Source organism: Anser brachyrhynchus, assembly GCF_964034855.1.
Source record: "Anser brachyrhynchus genome assembly, chromosome: 6".
In the NCBI taxonomy this organism is placed as follows: Eukaryota; Metazoa; Chordata; class Aves; order Anseriformes; family Anatidae; genus Anser; species Anser brachyrhynchus.
Genome location: NC_137700.1, coordinates 11,673,626 through 11,697,130, shown reverse-complemented (window position 1 = coordinate 11,697,130; position 23,505 = coordinate 11,673,626). Strand labels below are relative to the sequence as shown.

At 43.2% G+C, this 23,505-nt stretch overlaps 2 protein-coding genes across 3 annotated transcripts; one reads left to right on the top strand and one right to left on the bottom strand.

Annotated features, from left to right (window-relative positions):
* Positions 1-41: 41 nt before the first annotated feature.
* On the bottom strand, positions 42-23,496 carry LOC308197178 (uncharacterized protein). Of its 2 annotated transcripts, none has more exons than XM_080597269.1 (2): positions 22,135-23,496; positions 42-2,343 (listed from the first exon to the last, which is right to left on the bottom strand). In XM_080597269.1, exons 1-2 carry the CDS (start codon positions 22,138-22,140, stop codon positions 1,405-1,407), a joined length of 945 nt encoding a protein of 314 aa, XP_080453395.1. In that variant the 5' UTR covers positions 22,141-23,496; the 3' UTR covers positions 42-1,404. The 2 variants fall into 2 exon arrangements, with proteins under 2 accessions (XP_080453395.1, XP_080453394.1); XM_080597268.1 differs by lacking the exon at positions 22,135-23,496 and adding an exon at positions 2,550-7,391 and having other exon boundaries at positions 53-2,343.
* On the top strand, positions 13,153-18,704 carry TMEM254 (transmembrane protein 254). The gene is made up of 4 exons (XM_080597271.1): positions 13,153-13,358; positions 13,478-13,581; positions 14,609-14,668; positions 17,128-18,704. The coding sequence occupies exons 1-4, from the start codon at positions 13,251-13,253 to the stop codon at positions 17,246-17,248; spliced, it is 393 nt and encodes a 130-aa protein (XP_080453397.1). The 5' UTR covers positions 13,153-13,250; the 3' UTR covers positions 17,249-18,704.
* Positions 23,497-23,505: the final 9 nt, after the last annotated feature.

Sequence of the window (23,505 nt, the reverse complement as noted above, 5' to 3'; positions counted from 1 at the left end):
GTCGCTCGGTGGGGTTCTGTGTGTTCGGAGGGCCTTGGAACGACGGGATGAAGCTGTGACTCTTCCACGGGACAGGAGAGGGCCCCAGTTCTTCAGGTCAAGGCAGAAAAGTTAGCCATGGCCGTGAAGAAGTCAATTATAAACTACTGACATAAATCAGAACAAATAGTCCGGGCTTCTTGTGTACACATTCACTAGACAGCTTCTTCTCAGAGACAGCAATTTTATTCATAAAATAACAGCCTGTGTTTAAGTTTGATTTTATTATATTTATTTTGTTCTATAAAAAAGGAGTTAACAGCATATGTGTTAAAATCTAGGTACACTTGTACAAAAAAAAAAAAAAGATTTGCCTGTATAGTTTTCAACACCCTAGGCCTGATAATGCTTCAGCACAACCACAAAAGCCCTCCAGAGCTATACAGCCACCCCATTAATTTCATCAGAATATTTTTTATGATTACAGTGGTCTTCCAGACAGCCATGGAGCTCAACGAGTCTAACAACAGGCCCACTGCATGAAGTGCGAAGAAGGAACACAATTACATTTTTCTGTGACTGCAGTTCCACAAGTTCATTATCACCCTGGTAGAAAGCCTTCCTTTGGTAAAGAGAAAAAGACTTTTTTTTTTTAATTAAATTAACACCATTCTTTTAAAATAATAACAATCATACAATTTGAAAAAATTATACAGCGGGACACCACAAAAAATATGGCCTTTTAGAAGGCTACAAATTTGGTCATTTTTAAATGAAAACACTATACATTAAGTATCTAGAAGGCCGGGAGTGTCCTTTATCAGGAGCACACCTAAAACTCAAATACACCCCGTGAGCCATTCCCTGCCACCACCCAGATTGCTCTTGCCATGCGCATACCCGTTTTGTGTAAATGCCTTCTCCACTAGAGGCTGTAAATAAAGTCTGTTTTCTACAAGTTCTTAAGTTAAAGAAAGTGAATTCAGACCCAGGTAAAAAGAAAACCTTGTACAGCAAGGCTACAAACCCAATTCCATAGTCTCAAGCCTCCTGGCAGAATTAATCCAACACAGTCTGAGTGTTGGATGACTAAGTCTTCAGTACGGATGTATTTGTGAAGATCAATCTGTACATACAGGTTAAGGAAGCTACCAAAAGCCAAATGCATGCAGGAATTCCTCTGCAGGCAGCTTGGTGGCAATCCCAGCAGAATGGGGCTGGGAAGGGGCAGCAGCACACATTCAGCCAGTCACTCTCTTGTATACCTTGCTAATTGTTTTATCTTTCTTTCCCTTCCAGACAGCACATAAATCTCACAGCAAGCATTCCACCCTTTGACCTGCAAAACCTCTAGCCAATTTAGATGGCACTGCTAATCGAACGAAAATCACTCATCTTTCATCGGGCAGACTCGCTGTCACAGTTTCATGTGTGACCCAAATGACAGGTTGAACTCTGGCCACCCAAAGCAAAAAGATAACTTTTAGGCCCTTGCTCCCCATTTTGCTCATTCTCAAACAGTGAGTCTAAGCCGTTCCCCCAAATTTCGTTTCTTATACCCAGCCAATGAGGGTCATAGTCATTTACTGTCTCCAGCAGCTGCTGCCCATATGACGGGGCTGAAGCAGTTGTTGGGTATCTCCCTTCATGTTTTGCAGGTACCAAAGGAGGACTAGCATCACTCGCTGCAACCACAGGTGGGCTGTGCCTCACCTGCTTAAGCTCGAGCATAGATTCCCCTTCACTGTAACTCAGAGTGGAACCCTTACTGAAGGGGGAAGTGTTTGGCTTCATATACAAACAGTTCTCATTGACCAGGCCTTGGTCAGCACTGAGGTAGTTTGAGACAGGCCTCCTATACATGTTCTCTTTAGCTGACAGATATTGGTAATCTTCTGTACGTGGCTGGAGAACATCTGCATCTGTGTAGTAGTTTTCAGGGAAAGATTTCTTCAAGTATGGATAGTCCTGCACTTGCGGGACAGGGAGCGAGAGCTGAGCAGCACTCCCTATGGCTCCCGCACCGAACTGGACCCCTTTTCCCACGTAATCCATGCTGAAGTGAGATGGGGTCTGGGTGAAGCCTCCAAACGCATTATCCAAGCTCCTGAAATGCGCATCGAGCCTCGAGTACTGCTGCCCCGAACAGGGCAACGGCTGCCCGGAGAAGTTCAGGCTCCCCCCCGGCAGCCCAGGCTGCAGACCGAGGAGGCCGGGGTCCGGCCCCAGACCGTGGGTCCCTCGGCACCGCTGCTGGCAGCCACCGTGGCTCCGCTCTTCCTTGCCGGACACGGGTTTGGGCTGGAGGGCGGCTTCGCCCTTCTTGCGGTTCAGCTGCCGGGCCCTCCTGTTCTGAAACCAGACCTGTGAAGGGTGAGCAGGCGTTAACCACGACCTCTTGGCGCTGTTAGAAGTGCTTCGGCTCGCTCCTGCCAAAACACGCGGCGAAAGGCCCCGCCACCGGGGAGACCCCCGGCACCCCGCACCGCCCGGCTGCCTCCCCCGCTCCCCTCGCTGCCCGGCATGGGGGGAGCGGGCGGGCCGGGGCGGGTGCCCTCCGCCTCTCCTACCTGGATCCTGGCCTCGGGGATGTCGGTGAGGCCGGCGAGCTGCTCGCGCAGCGCGATGCCGGGGTACGGCTGCTTCTCGAAGGCGCGGACCAGCAGCTCCAGCTGCGCCTTGCTGAAGGACGTGCGCTTCCTCCGGCCGCCCTCCCGCGGGGCCTCGCCTGGCGGCGGCCCGGGCCGGCGGCCGGGGGGCGGCGAGGCGGCGGGCTCCATGAAGGCCGAGCTCTGCGGGTCCCGGGCCCGGTGCCCGCCTTATGAGCCCTCCGCCCCGGCCCTCGGCGCCCCCCACCCGCCCGGGCCTGCCCCGGGGTGACTCAGAGCCGTCTCCCACACCTCCATTGTCATCCCATCACCAAAATACACACCGCGAGGGCTCGCCCCGACGCAGGAGCCAAAGCGTCTCCCGGCGAAGTCCCCGCCGCCGCCACACACCCACCTACTTTTTTTCTTTCCCTTTTTTTTTTTTTTTCTTTTTAATTCAAGTGGAGGGGCAATAATTTCCTTCGTACTTCGGCTCGGCCTCCTGAAAAGGCTGCTTTTGCCCTCCGGCAGGGCCGGGCCTTTCCTGGAAACCCAGAGCTCCCCGGAGCGCTTGGGATGCCTCCCCAGCTAGGGAATACGGGTGCCCCACATCACCCCTTCCCCAAGGGGAAACCATCCCATTTCCTGCTTGTCACCATCCACGTTAAGGTCCCTGTCTTCCATCTTTGGTTATACAGCTCCACTCCTGTTCCTGTCAGTGGGAAACTTCTCACTAACTTAACTGGGGTAAGCAAAACGCTGGTGGCTTTGCCAGACTGCACCAGAACCCACCACCGAACACCAAGCTCCCCCTGGTACTCTCTGCAGTGCCTTGGGGGGAGTGAAGGAGAAATTTCCCTCCCGTGTGCCTGCTGAAGAGCTCAGCATAACCTATTCCCTTCCTGGGGCTTCTCGTCCTCCTCCAGACAGCTCTACACATCCAAGTCATGTACAGAACAAGCAAGCTCTGTGTTTCAGTCCAAGGTGAGATCATGACCAAAGTACTAATTCAAATGAGGGGCCAGAAATATTTTTAGAGAGCCAAGAGCGACTTAAGGGTTTACAGGGAGCAACAGTTGCAATGCCAAAAGGGATTAGATGTTAAAACAGGATTAGAACAGCAGCAAATCAATTAGTTAATGTAATAATTTGTCAAATGAGGCCATTAAAGGCTATCACTGAAGGAGTTCAAGAGCAACAGCATCATTACTTCATGTGTCTGTTGTCTCAACACGTCCCCAGTCATTTTCAGCATTGGGACCTGCTCCAGCTTGCTGTGAAGCTTAAGGGTACAAGAACAGAGCGTGAGCTATTACGTATTTGCATTCTGCAGGGACCACCACGTCTGTGATCCAGGCAGCCACTTCTGGGCTGAGCTGGACAAGGATTTTAATGTTACACACACCACCACAGCCATTCACAACAAAAAGGAATGCTCTGCCAGACGGAGATGACAATCCGCCCCTGTGAGTCTGGTACTCCAGAGGCTGGGTTTGTTTTATCACCTCTGTCCATAAAGCAAGACGAATGCCCTCAGAAACAATAATACGATAACAATACAATAATTATATTACAATATTATATATTACAATAATATACATTTAAATATAAATGCTTATAAATTTGAAGAATACTTTCTAGCAGAAGTGTATATGATGGCAGTGACAATTTCAGAGGGATGACAGCAGCGTGTAGTCCACGACATCTGGAAGAAACAGCTTGAAACAATTCCTCACTACTCCTTCCCATTCTTCTACCATATAATTTTCATAAGCCTGGACTGTCACAGCACGCACACATTCCACAAGGAATTGATTTCTCTCTCAGGGTTCCAGGGTGGTTCAGAGACCTTCCTTTCCGTGTAACAATACAATTTATATATAGCCAAGAATTTGCATGTGGGAGAAAGGGAAAACCAGGTGGCAAATGGTTTGGCAGTTCTAGGTACTGCAAGGTATGCTGCTAAGCCTTCAGTTTTAGTTCACTTTTAATATTCAGATACGCATGTAGGGAGAGGTAGATTAAGGTTCAGACACAACAGGCAAATTTACAGAGCTTGACGACATAGTTTTACAGACAATCTTCTCCACAGCAAACCCAGCTACTGCTCCTTGTTCTGATCGTGCAGGATGCAATTCTACTTGCCTTTAAGCCCCCACATAGCTTCACACAGAGTCCTGCACATGCCAGCTCCACTGCGTGCTTGACTAGAAAGTGCACCAACTCACGGAGCTTCTCCATCCAAAAACTGGTCACTTTTTTGGCCATGTTAGTTCTTGGCCGGCTTAATTCAGGCACCAAAAAGGGAGGGGGATGCACAGGTGCAGAGAGAAAAGTAGAATTGGGGAGCTCTGCTTTGAACTGGCCCAAGGAAGCATGGAATTGCATATGACCCTTCCATCTCTCTGCATTTCATCTCTCCGTGGGATGCATAATGAATCGGATCAGGGAATGGTACTGGATCATCTGCCAGGTACAAAGAGAGCTAACTCATTCAGTCTGGCCACAGTGAAAAGGATGCCATGGAGAAGGCAAAGGAAAAAAAAATAACAAGTCATTTTCCCTTTCTGGCTTTCCAATTTTTTCTGGCAGAAAAAGTCTGAAAACATCATCTCATGAGGATAAAGACAACAGAAAGCCGACCCTGCAGGCAGCCTGCAACATTGGTCTGGAAAGGAGAGGTGATCTCCCCCAGCACACACACACGCACCCCTTACAGACAGACAGCAGAGAAGAGATAAGGAGGAGTCAGCAGAAGAGAACCGCTGGGGCTTGCAGCGACTTGCACTACTTGCTAACAGCGAGTGTCCATCGCTGCTAGCTAGGTCAAACAGACCGGGCTTTTGTTAACATCCCCTGGCTATAGAGAAAGCAGTTCACACTTCCCGGAGTTATTGTTCCAGGCACTCTGCCAGGCAGCCTCTTTACACCCTTCATTTTCAGAGATTTTCTTTGCAATGCTAATTGATAGAGACTTAGATTGTGAGTTTGTTTTTAAGTGAGATTCCAGGAAACAAGATGGCAATCTTTGCCTCCCCCTCCTCTTCCCCTTCTTCTGCTCTGACACACGGACTTGGCCTAAGAGCTAATTTCTGCTAGTGACAGTTTGGCCATGCCGTGATCCAGGCACCGACCAGCCCTTGCTGACTATGTTTCCCTGGCTGTTGCATGTCTGTCATAATCAAAACAACTGTTTGTGAGCCTCCCCATCTCTTCTCTAAACCACACCAAGGGAAATGGTCTTTTTTTTTTCTTTCCCCTGTATTTTTTATTCATTTTACAAAGGACTATAAAATAAATGCCAAGAGAAGTGAAAGAGGGGAACAGGAGAAGTGTGGAGTAAGATGCAGAAATACAGAAAGCAGTATGCTTAACAAAAACTGTATCTCTTCAGATCATAGGTTGTCTTTAGGCTCCCACTAATGCGCACAGAACTTTGCTGCAGATTTCAGTAGGGTCTAAATGTGGAAACCCACCGTGTCCTCTGCCAATGCCCCTTTACATCAGGGTTATGGTATAACTGCATCTACAGAGGAATCAAAATCACACATGGAATGTACCGAAAATATTGCTCCCCCCCCCCCAAAAAAAAAAAGTATGTAACAGACATTTAGGGGAGGCAACAAAATAATTAGCACTAGCCACAGTGCTCTTTAAAATGGCTCTGAAAAAGGTTTGCATCTATCCTAGCGCAGATCAGGGCACCAGGAGCTCCTCTCCTCTCTCCCTCCCGAGCAGCCCAGGCGTTAGGAGCTGCGAAGGAGGCCCCAGAATCGTGCTGGCACGAATGCGGTGCCAAACAGCGAGTGCAGCACGGGCCCTGCCGCCAGGCGCCTGCCTGGGGAGTCTTTGGACAAGCACAGACCCCTACAAATCCCTACATCAAACATCTTCTAGGGCAGTACCATGCTATTGATATTTAAGAAGAACTTTCATCCTGAAGGAGGCAAGATCAATTTCACTAGTTGGTCTTCAGACATTAACACCTCATAAAAAGGATGTTCATGCCTCGCTTATCTAGAGTGCATCTTTAATTATCTCCTGGTACACATTTTGCAGCCCATTACTTACCAGTCAACACTGCTTTAATTATGGGCTTGGCAGTGAAAGACAGCCCTTACATCACTGAAATAAAAACGCTACAAAGCAACCCTGGAGAATAGCAGAGATTTCATGTTCAAATGTAAAACCGTGGAATTCAGCCCCAACACTACAAACATCTCCCCCTATGTGCAGTCCTGTCATAGCCAAGTGTGCCCAGGGGCCCTCCAAAGACCACGAGCAGCCAAGCGATGCTCGTGCTCTCACCTGCTCTGCAGGGTAAGGAGCGCTTACAGGGGCGCGTCTTGTTCTGAAGGTAATTCAGTAATTCTGAAAGTCTCGTGCCAGACACACACACGTCCATGACGTGTTTAGGCAAGCCGGATGGAGACACATCTTGCACCTTGAGCAAAGAGAGGTGAAATTTAGGATAATCCTTCCTTTGCAAGAGCATTCATTGCCCAGTTCAGAACCAGCTGTTGAGAGCGCTGTCACCAGACCACTGAGCCTTTCCCTACAGCAAACGCGTTTCTTGTGACAGAGCATTGTTCTGACCTCTCTTCCTGCCTGAAACGAATGTTGTTTCTAACACCTATAGTGAAGGAAAACTATTGCTGAGAACAACATGAACTGTTAAGGCAAAGCGGTCTTGGTCTGCAGCAGTACCCGTTAAGATTGACAGATTTCAAGGCGAAAAAAGCATTAGGCCAGCTTCATGTAACTTGTGAATAACCTTAGACTTCGGTTTTTCTTGCACATAACCCTTAAAAGTTCATAGCGTGGACTGCAGTTACTTGAAATCTGGGGTAGCCATTCAAAAAGGGCCATACTCACTAAGACCAGATGTGTGTCTAACCTGACACTTAACTCTCCAGAAACAGCCAAAACATGATTCCCGTCTAGGGATCGTGGGGACCTACAGCCAGGTCAGTCAGCTATGTAACAGCATGTTTACCTAGTACTCGCTGTCATTTGCTACTCAGGGACTTCCTAAGGTGGATTAGTTTCTAAGAACACAGAAAACACAACGTGCTTCTATTTTGTGAATTGAAACGGTCTTTTTTTGAATCTATGTAAAATTTTAGCATCTGTAGCATCCTCTCACTAAGACTTCTACAGCTTATCTACGTGATCTATGAAATAATGCTTACTTTTATTTGTTCTCAACGTGTTGCCTGCTAGAATAACTTGGTGCTGGCTGCCTCCCACACAAGAACTTGGAAAGCCCCGTGCTGGTTCCATTGGTTCATGCTGCCTGCTATTTCATCAAACCCCATCACTTACTCCCTTCAGCAACCTCCTTTCTAGACTGAAGAATCCCACTCACTGTAGCTGATCCACAATTATTCACCCTATGCCCCATGCCTTTGTTCATTCATGTTCCCCTGTGAGAACGTTTTGCAGTGGCACTGTATTTTTTCCGGAGACAGGAAGACTTGAATGACTTTCAACATCTAAGATGTGTATAATCATGGTGTTTCAAGTATTATCATGTTTTCAATGATTTTTTTCTTCACTGCATTCCTAACAACTCCTAACATTATTTTATTTTTTGACCATCACTGAGCTGGCATTCTCAAAGAGTTACTGACCAAACTCTGAGATTTCATTTCTGAGTAGTAATGATCATCTGTAGTCTGGATCTGAAAATTGTTCCTTAGTTGTACTGTCATTATGCTCCCTACTGTTGCGTTTTGGAGCCCTGTGACAATCCTGAAAGAAGCTGTCACTTCTTTAAAGAGAAGACTGCCATAACTTTTAAAGGAAATAAGACCCTAGGTAAAACTGCAGACTTTGTGCCCTGTATTAAATAGTAGTCCAGTGGTGCCCAACACTGTTAATTTTTCTTGTGATCCACGGAAGAAAAATCACGGGAGATGTACGCAGGATTTGCTGGGAAGGCAGTAATTAGTGCTCCCATTCCCACAAAATACGGTGTCTCCTGCTTTGGTTGAAGGAAATCTCTTCTGCGGGCCAGGCCGATCTCACACAGCCATGCAGAAGAGTGACTTGCAGTTTGGGCAGGCAGAGCCTGAGCCTGCACAGAGTTAGGATGACCACAGGGAAGGGCAAATCAGCAGAGCCAAGCAGGAACCAAGCCAAGCTGGATTCCCACGTGTATGAAGCCTAATGCATAGATCACAATTCTCATACCCCTTTGAACTCTGAGTAGAAAAACTGTGCAGTGACCTGTACAGCTGCAAAGGCATTTACTAAAATCTTGCTTCAAGAAATATCAGAAAACTCTGTACAAAATATCCTACCAATATCTGTACTCGGAGCACTCCCAAGTGCAGTTTGGACTGGCAGGCCCGCACTTGCCCAAACCCCTGAGATAAGTACCATTTTTTTTTTTTAAGTGCAGCAGTATTTTAAGACCAACAGGGTCATGTTCACAGTCTGCATTACCTTATTGTAATCCTGTCCCTTGTACTCCTTACCGTCTCCTTCCCCGTCTCCCTCCCCTTTGTGAGAGAGGCTCTGCCAGCCTCCTGTCTGCAGATGCCCTAGGACTGAGCAGCGCCAGATCCACCCGGGGGCTCTTAGCACCTCGGAGGGTCAGACCTCTGAACTGCAGATGTTTAGGACAGGGACTACATCTTGTGTGTGTGTGTGTGTGTGTGTGTTGGCGCAATACAAACACACCCATGTGATACTATAGAAATACTACAAATCCCAACATCATAGTCTGCCAAGCTTGATTACGGTAACTAGTCACCTAAAGACGAGTGAATGTGGCCTCAAGGCTAGTCTGCTGGGACTGGAGACAAGTTGTCTGGAGTCCTCTCCTCCCTGTTCAAAGACCTATCGGTGTAAGCTCCCTTGTCAGTCCTGCTCCTCATCTCCCAGATAGTATCCCCGCCCATGTGCTTGTATTGAGGTGCGCTTCCCACTCATCTGCTAGTGACTACATTTCTTTGCCAGATCTGTGCTGGCTTTTTTGTACTGCAGCCAGTTTTCCCTCACAAGATTCTTATTTCAGACCCATAGGGGAAAAAAAAAACAACAAAAACACCACTACCCAGAGCTAGAAAACTGTGTCTATTGACATGACATTTTCGTTAACTGAGAAATACATTAAAAATGCATTAGCTGGTCCCAACAGACCCTCAAGAGTAGAGCACTAATTGGAAACCTTCCCTTTTCCCAACACTGCATGCCTGTGCTTACTACCATGCACGTGAAAAACTTGGCAACCTAAGGCTGTGGCTTTCAAAGTAGAAAGCAGAAATAAAAAGTTAGGAATTCTCTCTGAAAGAAACCAGAAGCGATACCAGATACCAAATACTACGTATTAAAAGACCCAAACACTGTCATCAAGTGGTTAAGGGACAGAACAAGGCATCCAAATGCTGATGGCTTGTTGGAGACTTGCTCCTTCAGCCTGTTCAGCCACTCAGAGCATAATGCTGCCCGATGCTGGTATGCAGTCATGGCCCCCTTATCTCCATGTAACACAGTTTTAGAATAGTTTGAACTACTCAAGTTTTTCCAACATAACTAATATGAACAAAGCTGCCTGGTCACGTTTAATTTATCCTGGTGAGGTAGGATCAGTATTATTAAACAGTCTCCCCAAATGGCATAAAATACCTTTTTGTTCACATACCTTTTAAAAACCCTACCAAATACCCATTGCGTAAGTCCAACCTAAAAGAAACCCATCAAACACTTGTAGCACAAATCCAAACTTTATAAAGTGAGATTTCAAATGGATGTCACTTGTTAGTATTTCACTTTTTAAAGCTATGTCACACATGAAAGAAATCCATCAGAAACGCGTGCATAATATCTTAGTAGGACTAAAGTTACTGACTTCCAACAGATAACAGTAAACCCAACTACAGATCTGTAAAATGCATGCCTGCAATGGAAACTGAAGCTCTGTTTGCAACCTGGACTTCAAACTGGTGAGTTTTTGCTATTTAGAAGAGCTTGTTAATGCTGGAGCGTTGGCTGCAGCGCATTACAATATAGAGGTCTGTTCCTTTTTAATAACAAAAAGCGTGGTGTTAGGATAGGCACACAAAACTTGACATAAATTGATCTCTAAAATGCATGAACTGAATCTGTAGAAGATGTAGCTGGGGCCTTTATAGGCAGTAATTTCCAAGACTTACATTATGCTCCCAATTATATTCACAACATGATAGAAGAGAACTAGTTTTATCAAGCACCCACGGAATCCATTAACCTATGAGAGCTATAGATCAAAGAGATGTGTGAAGGTTTATTTACTTCCAAGTCAGAATTATTGTACCCCACTGCTTCCTCTTATGTACTTCTCATCACTCCTTGAAGTACACGAATCTGCTAAAAGTCTTGACCATTAGTTGCAAAACTGTAAGGCTTTAAAGACCATACACTTCCTTAGCTTGTCCAATTTTAAATCTCAAAGAGAAAATGAAATATTTTTTAACTTAAATTTAATTAATTTTCAATTTAAAATAAAAAATGACAGAGGAACAAAGGTATATGTTAACTAGTTAAATTAGCAATCAGACATTTCTTGCAGTAGATTCATTACAGCATTGTCATTTAACCCTGATTTAAAAATATTTTATTGATAATTCCATCTCCTTAGGTAACTTTCACTGACTATCTCATCTCTTTTAAACCAGCCACAAATCCAGGTTAAAGTTGGGCTGCAGTTCGTTCCCAAGTAATTTCCTGAAAAGATCCCAATCCCTTAATCATTCTTTATCCAAAAAGTTGCTGTTTACACAGTCACATCACTGACTCCAGTAGGATGACTCACGCAATAAAGGTTAGTCTGGATTAGAGTAACCACCACCACCTTTTTTCTCTCTCTCTCTCTCTCTTTTTTTTTTTTTTTTTTTTTTTTTTTTTTTAAGAATTTTAAAAGCCACAGAAGAGCTAACATGTCTCTATCTAGTCTCTGGCATCTACCAAGAACACAAAACAAAAGAGGCAGACTACCTGGCAAATACCCTTTGTACTTCCCGATGAAAGTGAGATAGTCAATATCTCTAAGTTAGAGATAGCAAATGTTTCTAAACTGAAGGGGGAACGAGTTTTCTACAGTATGAGATACAACAAGAACTTTATTATTTGAAAATCGACTAGAGTAATATAGTGCTATAAACAATGTATGAAACGAGACAGGTATGTTTCAGGGATTACAATGCAGTGGTCCATTTTATTGTTTTCAGCAGGACTAACCCGTCTCAGTTTACACACATAGTCACTGTGAAGGCCTCAGGACCCTACAGACACACTTTCAGTGAAAAAGCCTCTTCTTCGCCTTTTTCTCCTCCACCTCCTTTTTTTAAATTAATTTCTTTCTTTCTTTTAAACTACCATATTTGTCTTTGAGATCTCTAGGAGGATCATACAGCCATAATTTTCATGTTAGGGCACTGTTAGTTGCCATACCTGTTGATTTCATAGCGAACATCTATTTTGGTCTTAGATTCTTCAAGAGTACTTGTGGCTTTAATTACCAGCCTGAGTTTGAATCTAAATCAAGTGGGGCAAATGAAAGAAAAATGTTTGCATGCAATTATGAGGCGGCACACATTTTTTTCTTTCAAACTTGTTTTTAAGATTATGCTTTCCTTCAGTTTTCTATGGCTTCAGCTAGTATAAAAATAGGCTCAATGAGCAATCTGCGTAGCCTGGAGCAGGGTAAAGCCAGATTAGTCCATCCTCAAATGCCTACGGAGCCCTGTCACCGTGATGGCAGCCGTGCTGATTGTTAGCCACCACTGTTCCTGTCCCCTAGCACAGGAAAGGCCTTAGAAAGAACACGAAGTTGTTTGAATCCTGTCACACAGAGATATGTATTTCAAACGATATAAATCTAAATGCGGCCTGGCCAGAGCTGACTGAGCTGGCCGCCTGTGCTAGGCCTTGGTGACATTTTGCTGTGTAGTGTGCTGTGGGGAGCTGCCAGACCTTAATTCAGTCACTTTGTGACACCGATTAGAAGAATGAACAACAAAACTGTAGAATTCTCAGAAGTTAAGGTTGGTGAAGTAAAGCATGAATAAATATTTTTTTTTCTTATAACCTTGACAATGTAAATTAGCCCAGCATTTTTTGATACTTCACACAGTACCATTTGGCAACTGTAGCTTCCAATTCAGATTATACTTGCAAATAAATGTAATTAATTACTGACAAATCTTCTGGCATTGAAACCACAAAAGTGTCTAGGTATTAAGGCATAACCAAACACCTTGCCGAAACATGATAAAGCTTCGCAGCTAGACCCTGAGCAGAGGCTCCCCCAACGATGCCAGTCGTTAGGCGCATCCTAACAGCGCTTAAGAAGCAGCGAGAAGGACTAACAGTCACCGAAGGCAGCGGGATCGCTGTGCTTCGGCATCTCGAAACCAAAACGCCCCCGAGAAGCACGCTGTGGCTGCGCTCGGCTCAGAAGGGCCGAGCCCTTCCGGGAGGAGCGGCGGGCGGCCGCCCTCCCGCCGCCCCCTCAGCCGCGGTCCCGGGGAGCGCCGCCGGGTGGCGCCCGCTGCTCGGACCCGGCCTGAGGCGCGTCCCGGCCGCCATTACGTGCGGGGGGCCGGGCGCGGTGACGGCCCCGCCCCGCCCGGCCCCGCCCCCCCCAGCAGCGCCTTAGCGGCGGCGGCGGCCCGCGGCCGGGCGCAGGACGACGGGATGGCGGCGGCGGCGGGCGCGGAGCGGCTGCAGGACGGCAGCTGCCACTTCCAGCGCTCCCGGCTCCTCTGGATGATCGCCATCGCCTTCGGCATGATCGTGCTGGGCGTAAGGCGGGCGCCGCGGCGAGGGAGCGGGGCGGGCCGAGGGGAACAAGGAAGCTAATTCCAACGTGAAAGGGGCAGTTTCAGGGAGCTAACCTGCCTTTCTTTTTTTTCTTTTTCAAGTGGGTAACGCTTTCACCCTCAACCATACCTTATAGCTATCTGGGACTATTTGGCAGCTTCCTTCACCATATCGCAGAACACTACCACACATGGGTGTGCTACGCGTAAGTTGCATCTGGCTCCGTGATTTTTTTGTATCTCACTTGCTGTCTCTGACTTCCGTGCTTAGTCTGCGTTAACAAGCTTTCCTGTAACCCGGCTGTTAATTACATGTAAAGAGGTCTGCCTGCGAGCTCATTACAGCTCGGGAAGGGGGTGCTAAGCATGTAGAAGATGAGAGAGGCTAAGACCTGGCAGAAAGCTTAAAAACTCAGCTTGCAGTCTGGTATTGGTGTTGTTACAGTTAACAGGGACAGGAGGAAGATACTGTGTTTGGAGACATTTTCTATCCTACTACTAACTTATCCTGTCCACGTGAGAAATAGTCTGCTGAAGCAACTGCATAGTGCTGAACTTTGCTGGGTTACAAAACATGTTCTCTTACCTTATTCAACCAGAGCTGGAATACGCTTCCCTGTAGCCAGCTCTCTCGCTTGCAGAATTCCTGTAAAGGGAGTCCTCAGACTGGCTTGTTTATTTTACCATGCATCATGTAGATTATAGCCTTCATCATTGCTTTTGCATAAGTATTGAACTGATCCTAACTGAATATCCTGCATAGCTTTTTAAAAAAGCTTCTGTACAAAAAAATTACAGATCAAGTTTGATTGTCACGTTGCGTTCTGAACCTATACACACAATTCTTTTCATAGAGCTATACCTGTAAAAGCTTCCATAACACTTCACTAAAATAACTTCTAAAAGTAAACAGATTGGTTAAGCCAAGTGCTTAAGTCAATCTCACTTAAGTGTGCAAAACTTAAGTGTTGAAGGTTTTGGAAACATACAGTGGATACTTGAAATGGGAGGTTCAGGTATATTCTGCAACTTTCAGTTTAACTTTCTCAGTGGACTTCAGGTAGTTTTAAGACTATACTTCTTTTCCCCCTGAGATAATAAACACCTCACTGTCTAGTTTAAAATGTAGAGTCAATTCTGCATTCAGTTTGATATTCCTTGCATAATGGATTTTGGATACATTAGTCTTCCCCCAAATTTTCAACAAAATAAAACATGTTTTCTTTTTATCAGGTTCTATGTATCCTGGCTGATTCATCTAGTAGAAGCCTTGTACGGTGTTAAGTTATGCCAGTAAGTTGGTCTTCTCCCTTACCTTAAATGCTCTGGAAAGGATTTCCGATACAAGTGACATGAGTTACAGACTGATCTTGGTGGTCACAAGCGGCAATATTATTTCTGAGGATGCTGATAAAATTCTTGCTGCAGTGATAGTTTGCTGTCTTCCATAAGAGGTTACTGCTGTACTGGGCAGCAAAAATGGGGGGTGGCAACTTGCAGAACTGTCAGCGGCAAGGTCTGCCAAAGCTTGTCTGCCTGCCTCTGAACTCACTATTCTTTGTATTTATTTGAGAATCATTCTTTATATAACAGGCAAGCGTAGTTTCTTATTCTTCATTATTAGTTCAGATACTGGGTAACACAGCACTTCAGAAAGCAGTGGGTAAAAATAAATAGGTGTCTAAATTCAGTCAGATGTTAACAAACTTTGAGACTGTTAATTAGCAGCCTAAATAAATTCCATCTGTATTGTGAAAATGCAATTGGATACTTCTGTTTGGGACTACGCAAGATCTGATTATATATGCAAGTGGAGGAAAACATTGACCAATCAGACTCTAAAAGTAATGCCAACTAAGTCTTAGATTAGGAGAACAAATTGTGTGGAAAGGGCATGCAGTCCATACACATCATCCTTGTATTCATTTGACTTACGTTTGTAATAATTCAGAAGAATGCAGTTACTACTACTCATGCGAGTATTTCTTTTTGATTCTTGTGTCTCTACACAGAGTAGCTGGCAAGTCAGTTTGCCATTCTGAACACTAGATGTTTTTCGACTTGATTTAATTAATACCCTGTTTGTCACAAGCTTCTCAGGTAACATCTCATGGAAGCAGAGGGATTTTATTCCATTTAAGCTATCCGAGGTGGTTCTCAAGGCATAAAACATTCAACAAAATAGGAGTTAATAATCAACTATTTACTAAACTCCAAATATCAGTTGTATAGCTTTAAGTTAAATTCTGCAGATGTATTTTAGATATATGGGCTTAAGGTGATTTTAAGCATTAAGACACTTCATACCATTGACCATACCAAATGGGTGTATTGTAATCAAGTTAAGTAATGAAGTTCTTGCAGAGCACTGTTAAAGACCAGAAGAAAAAGAGCATGGGTTTCCCTGCACATTGACTTAGATTACTAAGTAGTCACAAACACTATATACATTTTACTGAAGTAAAACATGGTGATGTCTGCTTATGAACATCACAAAGGGAGGCATGAGGAAGAACTAGAGAGCAGGTAGGTATATGTTTGTTAATCAGTAGTGGTACTTCCCTTTGGCTTCTGGCCTGTATTTCTGCATATGGTCTTTTCAAGTAAGCTTGCCTTATATAAGCAGGTACAATTGTTAAGACCTAGTTTTTATATTTTTGCACTTATTTGAAAACACTGCAGCTGGGATTATAAAAACAGTTTTTCTTTTTCCACAGCTGGTAAGAAAACTTAATGAGTATTAAGAAATGTGTTAATCAATACTTGCTACACATTAATTTGGTCGGTGTAGACACAATTAACAGCTGAACTGTTCTAGAAGAGATCAGTAGAGGGAGCTCCCTTCATTAATGTGTACACTTATGCTCAACATAATTTACTGGAAATGTGAAATCAGTTGTTCTGTTGACTATCATGTTTTTACTTCTATTCTCTGTAAATCTGGGAATATTTCCCAACAATGATAGGGTGTGGGGATAAAGTATCACATGGTTGGTTGAGAAGGACAGTTGTCTTCAGGAAGGTCAACATGATCCAATTTTTAAGGGATAAAAAGTGTGACAGTAGGGGTAGACTGAGGTACTGTAACTGTTGCTTCAAACTCTTAATGCATTTACTTGAGTAAGTCAGCTTACAGATGTTCTTTATAGCATTACTAGACCTTTTTGTGTAACATAGAGGAAAAAAATCAGGTGCTAATTTAAATGACAAATCAAGTCAGGTCTCTTGATCTTCCTGTACCCTTTTCTAGCCACAAATTCAGGCAACAGTGCTCTGCCATCCTGCATTGCATAGTGATATCTAAACAATTGTCAGGCCACTTTGTCCTGCTAGTACCCAGACTACCTTCACCAAGAAGGTATATATGGATTTGTGGTAAAGAGCCAAGGCAGATTAGTATTAAGCTTGTCTATTTTCTTGATTCTTTGAAGTGTGTAAACTTGTCTTATAGAACAAGTCATTTCACATAGCATAGGCAGAAATTGCAGATCATGTATTACTGAGGAAATTGTATGCATGATATCTATAAAAACATTTGTTCAATAGACAGCTTAAAATCCACTAAAATCTCAGTACTAACTGAACACACTAGTACTTATATTTCAAGAAGTAACTAAGTAGTGACAGTAATCTAAGATCAAATGTTCTAATCAATTCTGACATATCAAGGATATCTGACCTTCATGAGTATTAATCTTGCAGACTACACTTTAAGCTTTTTGATACATTTTATGGTTTTGTTAACGTTACAGATCTAAAGGCATCACTGACCCAGCAGTTCAGTTTCATTGGTTCGTTCAGACACTTCTATTCGGGTACGCTTCTTTTGGTCTTCTGGTGTCCTACAAACCTACAGCCAAGAAGCACTTCTAGAAGACTGTGAAAGATGTCTCCTCTGACATTCTTCATCTTCATTTTTCAGAAAATAACCTGTAATTAGCTAATTTATGTTCCTGCTATGTGATGTGATACCCTTCTACGAAAGTAACTCTCCTCTTACTAAATAAGAAACTTGAATTATTTCACAGGGCCCTGTGGATAGTTCAGCAGAAATTCAGCCCTTCAGTCATGGCACTGCCAAAGTTTAATCCACTTTATTGTACAAGAAGCCAAAGGTTGCTCCTTTGCAATGTTTGGCATAGATTGCATACTCTGATCATCATTGATAAGAAAAATCCCTGACAGCTGGTAGCAGTGGTTGATAAACAACCTTTTCATGGAGAGGAAGTTTTTCTATAACAGGAACAGTTATTTGCAGCCACAAGGCAACTAGCACCTGTTTTGTGGTAGGATTTAAGTTTTCCTCTGTTTTCTCCACAGGACCTTTTACTAGTTTCTTCTTTTTAGTTAGATCTTGGTCTCTGTACTTTGTTCCACAAAGGACAGACCACTTTATTGCTGCAGGCACATTAAAAATACCAAGTCTCGGTTCAGGTTGAGGTACAGTGATGAGCAGGGATACATAAAGCACTTTAACTTGGTTTAATACATGTGCCTTCAACTTCATGCAGCATGACCTCATCTTTTGAATGAAGATTTTAATCTTTGGGTTACTGTAGTATAGAGTGTAGTCTCCCTAGTATACTCTGCTCTCTCTATAGAGCATAAAGAGAATCCTGTAGCTTTTTTGAGAACTAATTTATTATCCAAGAAAAAGCACAAACAATTAACATCTGAAAATCTAGCTGAAAATTTTCTAGATTGGTGAATGAAAACACCCACCGTTGTTTACGAGATGCTCATGCACTGAAATCTTGGTTGAGAGACCATCTTAAGCATCCCTCAGAGTACTTTCCGTATGGGTGTGAGCCCTTTTATTATATTGTCTGTTTTATACTTCTCAATATTTTAACACCAGAATTCTCCTGTCTTAACGCTTTTAGAAGTAATTATTTATAATATTAACTATGATGTGAGGAGAAGTTTTACCACACAATCTGTGATGTTGTAGGAAAAAAAAAGGACAAGAAAAGGTGGGTTTTGCTCTAAAGAAAAGCAGTAACAAGTAAATATACCATGTCCAGTACATACAGACTATACTGTAAAACTTCTGATAGACAAGTCTTATTAAGTACAGGTACATGAAGTTTTTGCTTTTCAGCTGCTACTAAGAGCAGGGAGAACTGATGGGTTTAAAATTGGTGGTTTTTTTCTTTCTTTCCGTTTTTTGGCCAGTGGCCCATGGATAACACTAATAGTTTTTAGAGTAGAAAGTTCTGTTTAGTGGTTAGAAATTGACAGGAATGTCAAGAACCTGAGCTATGTTTGTTTTACCATCTAATCTTTCCTCTTATTCTGTGATCCTTGAATAAAGTTTAAAAAATGGGAAGAGATTGTGTGTTTTTTTTTTTAAGTTTATGCTGGAAATAGATGTCTATACCAAATATATTTCACCTATCTAGGCAACATCTTTACACTAATATCAGTATTTATACTTGCAGCACACAGCATTAGCTGGCTGTATATTTTCCAAAGCAAATCCCACAGAAGTCTAGAATTGCTGTTTGGATGAGGTATTGATGCATTTTCTCTCTGCCAAAAAAATAAAAAATCTCTATAGTAATAAAACATGCAGAGGTATAATTACTGGGTGTATGAAGATGAATTCTAATTGAATGCTTAATGAGCTCTTAAGAATGGGAAGGCACTTATGCCTTATGCTTTGGTTCAACATTATCATGATGTTCCTGTACAGAGAAAGAGATACACAGTAACGTTGAGGCTAAGAAAAAAGTCATGATCACTTCTCTAGTCCTTACCAAGCAATTTGTATGTTTTTGTTTCCCACTATTCACTTTCCATCAGTAAAGCTATAGAAGGACTATGCTATTTTCCCCTCCCAACACCAGTCTGCTGGGACACCACTCGTGATGCCAACCATCACAGCTTTTAGGTGGGTTCTGGATGGCTGTAGGTAAATTGGAGAATTTAGTAGCTGGCTGCTAGACTCAACTAGAAGGTCTTCCTTTTAAAGAGGCAATGATAAAAGTTTCTCAATGCCACACAAGGAAGCAATAAACGAAGAAAGGTGGTCAACTGATAACTGCCCTTAGTTACAAGCCATTATCAGGCTAAAACAGTTTTTTAACAAGACAACTGCATCAGCAGGTATTTTTGAAGGCTCTCCATTTTTATTTATTAACTTGGCAGACCTCAGCAGCTCTTTGGAGGTTGTCGGACATAGCTTTTCACACTTTTTGGAAGTGTAACTACATTGCATGTCTGCTTTCAAGCATTTTCTCTTCCCTACCCTTGCTTGGCAGGGGTTCAATTTTCCCACCTGTTAAGGTGTTGTTCTTTTTTTTGCATGCATGTATGCATTTTTGCCCAGAGCTGTAAGAAGCAGCACTGCTTGACTTTTCATGTTTTTGAAACCCTTGAGACAACCAACTGAAAAATTTGAGAAGTATGGGATAAACAGTTCTGACTGGCTTTTAACGTGAAGTACCCTTGAGGAAAAGAAGGAAACCCACAAAACAGCAAGATTCAAAGTCATCTGGAGATCCCATTTCTGAATATTTGTTTATAGTGAATTTAATATCACAGCAAGATAAACATAACACCTCACAAAATTATTTGCTAAGAAAAAGCCTGCAGAAGAACCAATGTAAGTCACCAACTCACTGAAGTTGTAAGACATGTACAGCTAGCAACAGGCTCTTTGGAAAAAACACTTGATTACACCAGGGAGAAGCACTTCTCCAGGCTATCCTGTTAAAGTGTTACTCTTTATCATCTGGAGCAATTCTTTTCACTGCAATCAAAATACCCTCTCTACAACAAAAGGAAAAGGAACAGAAGAGTGCCATTATGTTCTTACAGCAGCTCAAAGTCTAGGCTGGATGTCAAACCATCTTCTACATCTACACCCAACCCACCCAGCCTTCCAGAAGGAAATACACATTAGTACTTCTCTGTAAAGTTTCAAAAATGTTGCTTCCCACCAAAAATAAAACCATACGAAGCTTACAGAAGGGCTTTCACTGGTAAAGAACACTGCTAAATAGTAAGGTAAGCCAGCAACAAAGCTAAGCTGACACTATAAAAGATTTTCGGGATGCATATTTCAGCCAGCCAGCCAGCCGATAGTACTAAAGAGAAATAAATGCAGCTTAAGCATACATTTCAAATTGAAACCATAAGAAAAAAAATGCTATGAAAGCCCATGTGCAAAACTAGATATGCTTTATTCTAATAATGTAAGTTAGATGTCAGGAAAATTCAAGACAACAGTGCCTGTTATTGGCAGGCATTTACCAAAATAAGGTATTTATCTGACCTGCATGGTGTCTCCCATTTGTTTACAAGAGCTATTTCTAAAACCTTAAGGGCTTTTGCTTAGTTTTGCAAGGGAACAATGAAAAAACTCAGTCACCGTACATTTTCTTTTCTTCGTTTGCCACTCTTCCATTCTGACCTAGATTTTTGTAAACACAATAGGAAACAACTAGGCCAACCTTGGAAATCCCCAAAGTGTTGGTTCATTAAACACATTTAGTTTGCCTTGGGGCTGGACAGCTGATCTCCTGAATAGCAATACAGCCCAATTAAAGCAGGGCAAACGGTCTTCTTGTAGTCTGCAGTAAGTTTGACCACTATAGCTAAAGTCTTAGACGTCCTACAGCCTGCTGCTTGTGGGCACTGTGGTATAATCTCTGGGTTAGGAGAGGCAACGATGGCAGACTGTCAATAGAAATACAGTAGATTTTAGAGGAACAGGGAGCTAACAGGTGCTTTCCAGAACCCTGATTTTAAGGCTTCCAGACAAATGACCTTCTCAAAGGAAAAACTAACTAACGTAGTGATGTTTTCATGAATGAAATAATTCAAATTATATATTTCTTCTGTATTTATACCTCATGCTTTAATAATGAGAGGGGAACATCCATTCACATTTTTTGATTACATAGCTGTTGTACATGAGCACTCATTACTGAAGCCATGGTCCTCACTTCACTACTTACTAGCATAAGCAGTTTAAAAAATCCTTTGCTTTTTTTGCTTATTAAATACAGGCTTGTACCTTTTTATCCACCTGCCTTCCAGCAAGTGATCTCCTTATATAAAATAAAAAGATTTTTGTAGTGGTGGTTTTTTTTTATTATTATTAATGACTCTGCTCATTTGAGGACTTAATAAAAAACTTTCGGTGTATTACCATACACCTATATATTTGGTTTATCTTGTTAGTAAAGTGTTTATTCAGACTGATGCCTGCATGAACAGATCAAGAGATTATCATGGTTTTGTAGTCCTGAGGTGAAGAAAACAAGGAGACATTGAAGAAAACGGTTTGTTTAAAGAAAAGGGGCGAGGGGGAACCTCAGCATTTCCTTCACTATTGCTCTTCAGAGGAGAGGCAGCACTACAGCACCATCTCCGTACTCTACTACACCACACAGCCCTTGCAAGGCCCCTACAACACTAAATGTAATTGCAGTACCTGAATGACTGGAAACAAGGAAGGGAGAAGTATAAGGAATACAGCTGTACGTATCCCCAGTGCACTCATTATCAGAGTACTTCCAGACTTCTCTTGAAGAAAAACCTCGTAAGTGCCCCTTGAGAAAACAGACAGGGGGGCCAGCTTACTGACTTCAGAAACCACAGAAGTCTCCTTCTTAAGGCCCTCTAGATTTCTTATCACAAGAAAACAAACACGAACAAACAACACTCTCCTCTACAAGCTTCAGAGGCATGACAGACTAAAAAGTCCACAGTCACCAAAAAAAACCCAACCACCAAACAAATATGAGTACCTGCATTTAGAAGAACTTTCGGCTATCACCACCAGCACAACTGAAACCCCTTACTGCCGCACCCTTCCCCTCTCTGAGGCAGGACAAACCCCTCATATCCTTCCTGTGGATGCACTCAGGTGCAGTTGATTCAACCCTGCCCCTTAAGGACTTGCCAATCTCTTCCTTTCTTTAGAGAGAGACTATGGTCTTAAGGATCTTATGTGTGCTCAATACTGAATTATTTCAAACATTCAGATTTTATCAGAAAGCTTTCCAACCACAGCCAACAATTTTTGCTGCAGCTTTATTTACCACCACCAACAACAAAAGTGCATCAAAGTGATGGGAAAAGCATCAGCTCAGGAAGGCACACCGTTCAGCAGGATTCCCCCTACATTTGGATATAGCAAAAAGTTAGGAGCACATGAAAGCAAAGGTTTGGAGTAGAAGAAACTCTGCAAAGTTCAATATCCTAAATGTGGCAGTCTGCTTACAGTTAAACACACAGCAAAGAAGGTGACAGAAAAACACAAGGCCATCAAATAAATGACCAGCAATAATTAAAGGCCAACCCAAGAGTCTTATGATTTCCTTTTCTGGCCACTGAACCACATGCCTATCTCTGGATCTAGCAACAGTTTGATACAGCATGTCAACTGCACTTACTGCATTGTGGCATGGGAAGGAAGAACATGTGTTTCCAAATCTTCCCAAAGTAGCCTAAATAGCAAGGTACTACTTGTGAGGACACACTACCTGTATGGGGAGATGAACGGTACCTGATGCTATGTAAACATGTACTGGTAGCATTTTAGATGTTAATGCAGAGCTAACAGGCCCTGGATGAGAAATTAGGAATCAGTGTGGGAAGAGATACTTTCAACAGAAGATATGCTTTGTTTGCATCAGTCCTTGGAAGAAGTTGTGCTGAGGCCCTGGCAAACCTTGTATTCACAGCTGCTCCCAAAGTTAAGTGGCTTACCTCTAGCAGAATTAACCGGGACAAAGCAGCCTCTTCCATCGGAGACATTAATATGTGTCTTACCTGGTGGAATCTGCTGCAACCTGCAATTGAAGGCCTGGTTTACCAAAGTTCACAATGTTCATGATGAGTATCTCTAAGATAGGATAGGATAAGGACTTAACTCACCCACACAGGCCCAGCCCAGGATACCTCTGTACCAGACTGTACCCAGACACATTGCTCAGGAATACCGCTGGGTACAAGCAAGGCAGTATTTGCACCTGGCTCAGTACGTGAAGCAGAAACGCTTTCCAAGCCAGCAAGGAGCAATGCTTATCCAGCCACGCTGGCGAGAAGTCTGTCAGGCTCCTGTGCTACTCTGCAGGGCAAGAGGGACAATCCTGGCCTGCTGGGTCACCTCCCTG

Coding starts and splice junctions, on each gene's coding strand:
- LOC308197178 (XM_080597268.1), bottom strand. CDS start 2,759: ATGGAGCCCGCCGCCTCGCCGCCCCCCGGCCGCCGGCCCGGGCCGCCG. Junction 2,344..2,549: donor TCCCCGAGGCCAGGATCCAG/GTAGGAGAGGCG, acceptor CACCCTTCACAG/GTCTGGTTTCAGAACAGGAG.
- TMEM254 (XM_080597271.1), top strand. CDS start 13,251: ATGGCGGCGGCGGCGGGCGCGGAGCGGCTGCAGGACGGCAGCTGCCAC. Junction 13,582..14,608: donor CACACATGGGTGTGCTACGC/GTAAGTTGCATC, acceptor TCTTTTTATCAG/GTTCTATGTATCCTGGCTGA. Junction 14,669..17,127: donor TACGGTGTTAAGTTATGCCA/GTAAGTTGGTCT, acceptor TTAACGTTACAG/ATCTAAAGGCATCACTGACC.